Raw genomic sequence first — 2,470 nt, 5'->3', positions numbered from 1 at the left:
CTTTACTTCTGAGTTGTTAAGACATGTGGATCGGTCAACAAAATCCTGGCTGTCACTTACCCGGGTAGGGTTCGCCTAACACCGCCACAAATGTAGTATCCAGAGCCACCTCTGCGGCCATAATATACCAGGCGAATAAGAAGGAGAACAACTAAGTATTGGTGTACAGGTCACACCACAATGCACAAATACAAACCATGACGTTATTAGCGCTTCACAGGGTGGATGTCAACTTTTTTGCTTTTTATCATCTTCAAATAAAAAAATCGTTTGTGTATATGGCCGGATTAATCTACTGATTATTCTTCCACTCTATTTTTCCCAATGTCCGTCCTACTGCCTGAAATGAACCTAACAAATTTCCGTACTGAGAATCTAGAAAACTTTTATCATCCGTTATTATGAAAAACCAAAACTAGAAGCCAATCTAATGGGCCTTAGACTAGATATCATTTCAAAGTGACAACTTACTGATTGGCTTCTTGCTTTCCTTTAAATAGGGAAATTTATCTAGCGAAATTTCCGGAACGGAGACATCAATGCCTGCTTTTGAAGCCTTTTTCAATTTCTGCCCATTTAGCTAATCTAGACACTTTGTAACGGGAACGCAGTGAGATGCTGCTTCACTTGTTCGTTGGTTTTCACGTCTCCTGCCCTACCAAGGTGTAATGCTGCACAAATGCCCAATTTCCACAGCCTTCTCCGTCTCCCAGGCCGTTAGCCCTGATGTAAAATATGCGCGATTTGTCTCAACTACTTGGTAAAGTACACAATATGGGGGAAACCCGCGAGGCAACATTGACGCAAATGGGAAACCTCACAAACTATCTTGCATTAGCTGTGTCTGGATGAGCTGATGGGCACACTTCGGTCTCACATAAATACTCCCATCCACACAAGGCGGTGATTAGCCAGCATCAGGCACGGAAATCTCTTTAATTAAAGGTAACAGAAAAACGAAAATGTGGACGATGGCACGTTTTATGAAGGTTGGACCTACCTTGATGGAACACATTACATGAATCACTGGCCTCAAAGTTCATATAAACTCAAAAGAATTTGCACCCAAAATATCCGCCCTCAGTGCTACGGGTGTGTCGTATCTGTTTACGATATTCAAATCATCTTAGAAAGAACAACAACAATTCCGGTTCATCAAAAGTTAAAAGTTTAGTGGCAGTTAAAGTTATTTACTAGCCATAGGTGCCTGATGTTGGAGAAATAAAGAACATCACGAACAAATTTGTTGATGATTACCGTGGTTGCCTCTCCACGTCAGTTGAAGTTAGTTCTTATCAAATGAATCCCTTATTTGACAATCCACTTGACAATAACATCACAATCAGTGAAGTATAAGTGATTGGCAAGGGAGGTTTAGTACTTTCCAGCCTTCCTAATCCTTTCGCTGTATCTACCCAGACGAAGTATTCAGTACAAAAACATGTGCACTGCTGCAAATCAAGGTTTTTTGTTCAAAAAACGTTTTTCTCTAATGATAAATTTAACTGCGTAGTGATGACTACCAAATCGGCGTCATAGCCCATTCCTGGTTCATTAGCGTAATTTATTACCCATTCATTGATGACTCAGGGTGGGTTACCATATACGAAACAAGCAAGTGTAGTTAGACGTTTTTGGATAAAAATCAGGAATGAATCGCTATTAATTAGAAGGTGCTTCTTTTACCCAAAATCCCACGTTACAGTCGAAATGTCCTAAAACACTGCCTCATAATTAGAGAATAAAAATGAATGATTTACGAATGGCTGATAACGGTACGAGATAGGCCTTGTGCTGGCTGGATGTCGTCAAAATGCCTTGTGGGCGTAGGGCAATCTCAGCAATTTCACAATGTGCCGCTTTTTTTTCGGGGCAAGGAGCTGTAAAACCACATACCTCATTGGCAATCTCTTGTATGTGTGCATGTGAAAGCTCAGAATTCGCCAGACTCCACTACACCCCAACCCAAATGTAGACCGCATTCCTCACATTATTTATTCATCCACATCTTGGCCACCATAAGCACCTCCCTTACCACCTCCGTTGTTTGCACACTCATAACATGGCTTTTTTGTTTTCAATGAACCCCTTTCTTTAAACTCCCAACAGAAAGGAACTTAAAGGCGGGAAGAACTTAGGGGTCGTGACATTATTTCTGGTAAATTTCCACTTAAGATATCATGCGAATTTCACTTTTTAAAATCTTTTTTAGTTTTAAAATGTTGCTTAAGAATCGTTGTGTTTCTTAAACAGTCTCTCTCCTTTGAAAGCCGAATTCAAACCGAGGACTGTCTTTTATTTGATCTGAGCAAGGCATACTATTTCGATCTGTTGATTTGAAGTTCGGCCTTACAGTGTAATAGAATTTCAAATTTGGTTGAAAGGCTGCGGATGTGAACAAGGCGTAGGTAATTTGACACTTAGCACACCGCAAAATATGATCGCTGAAATTTTAAACACACGAAGTGCT

General features: G+C 40.4%; 1 protein-coding gene across 1 annotated transcript in view; it reads left to right on the top strand. All coding sequences in view use genetic code 11, as the record gives it.

The window, feature by feature from the left end:
• Nucleotides 1–2,340, top strand: part of EGR_09788 (hypothetical protein) — a gene marked incomplete at both ends in the record, with an annotated part of 3,146 nt that extends 806 nt beyond the window's left edge. The window contains 3 exons of the mRNA XM_024499037.1: nucleotides 953–1,168; nucleotides 1,204–1,350; nucleotides 2,176–2,340. Coding sequence (XP_024346547.1) covers nucleotides 953–1,168; nucleotides 1,204–1,350; nucleotides 2,176–2,340 — 528 coding nt within the window. The remainder of the gene's footprint in view (nucleotides 1–952; nucleotides 1,169–1,203; nucleotides 1,351–2,175) is intronic.
• Nucleotides 2,341–2,470: the final 130 nt, after the last annotated feature.

The sequence above is a fragment of the Echinococcus granulosus genome, assembly GCF_000524195.1.
Source record: "Echinococcus granulosus chromosome Unknown EG_S00167, whole genome shotgun sequence".
Lineage (NCBI taxonomy): Eukaryota > Metazoa > Platyhelminthes > Cestoda > Cyclophyllidea > Taeniidae > Echinococcus > Echinococcus granulosus.
The sequence above is the reverse complement of the archived record's forward strand: the minus strand, read 5'-3'. Positions and strand labels throughout refer to the sequence as shown.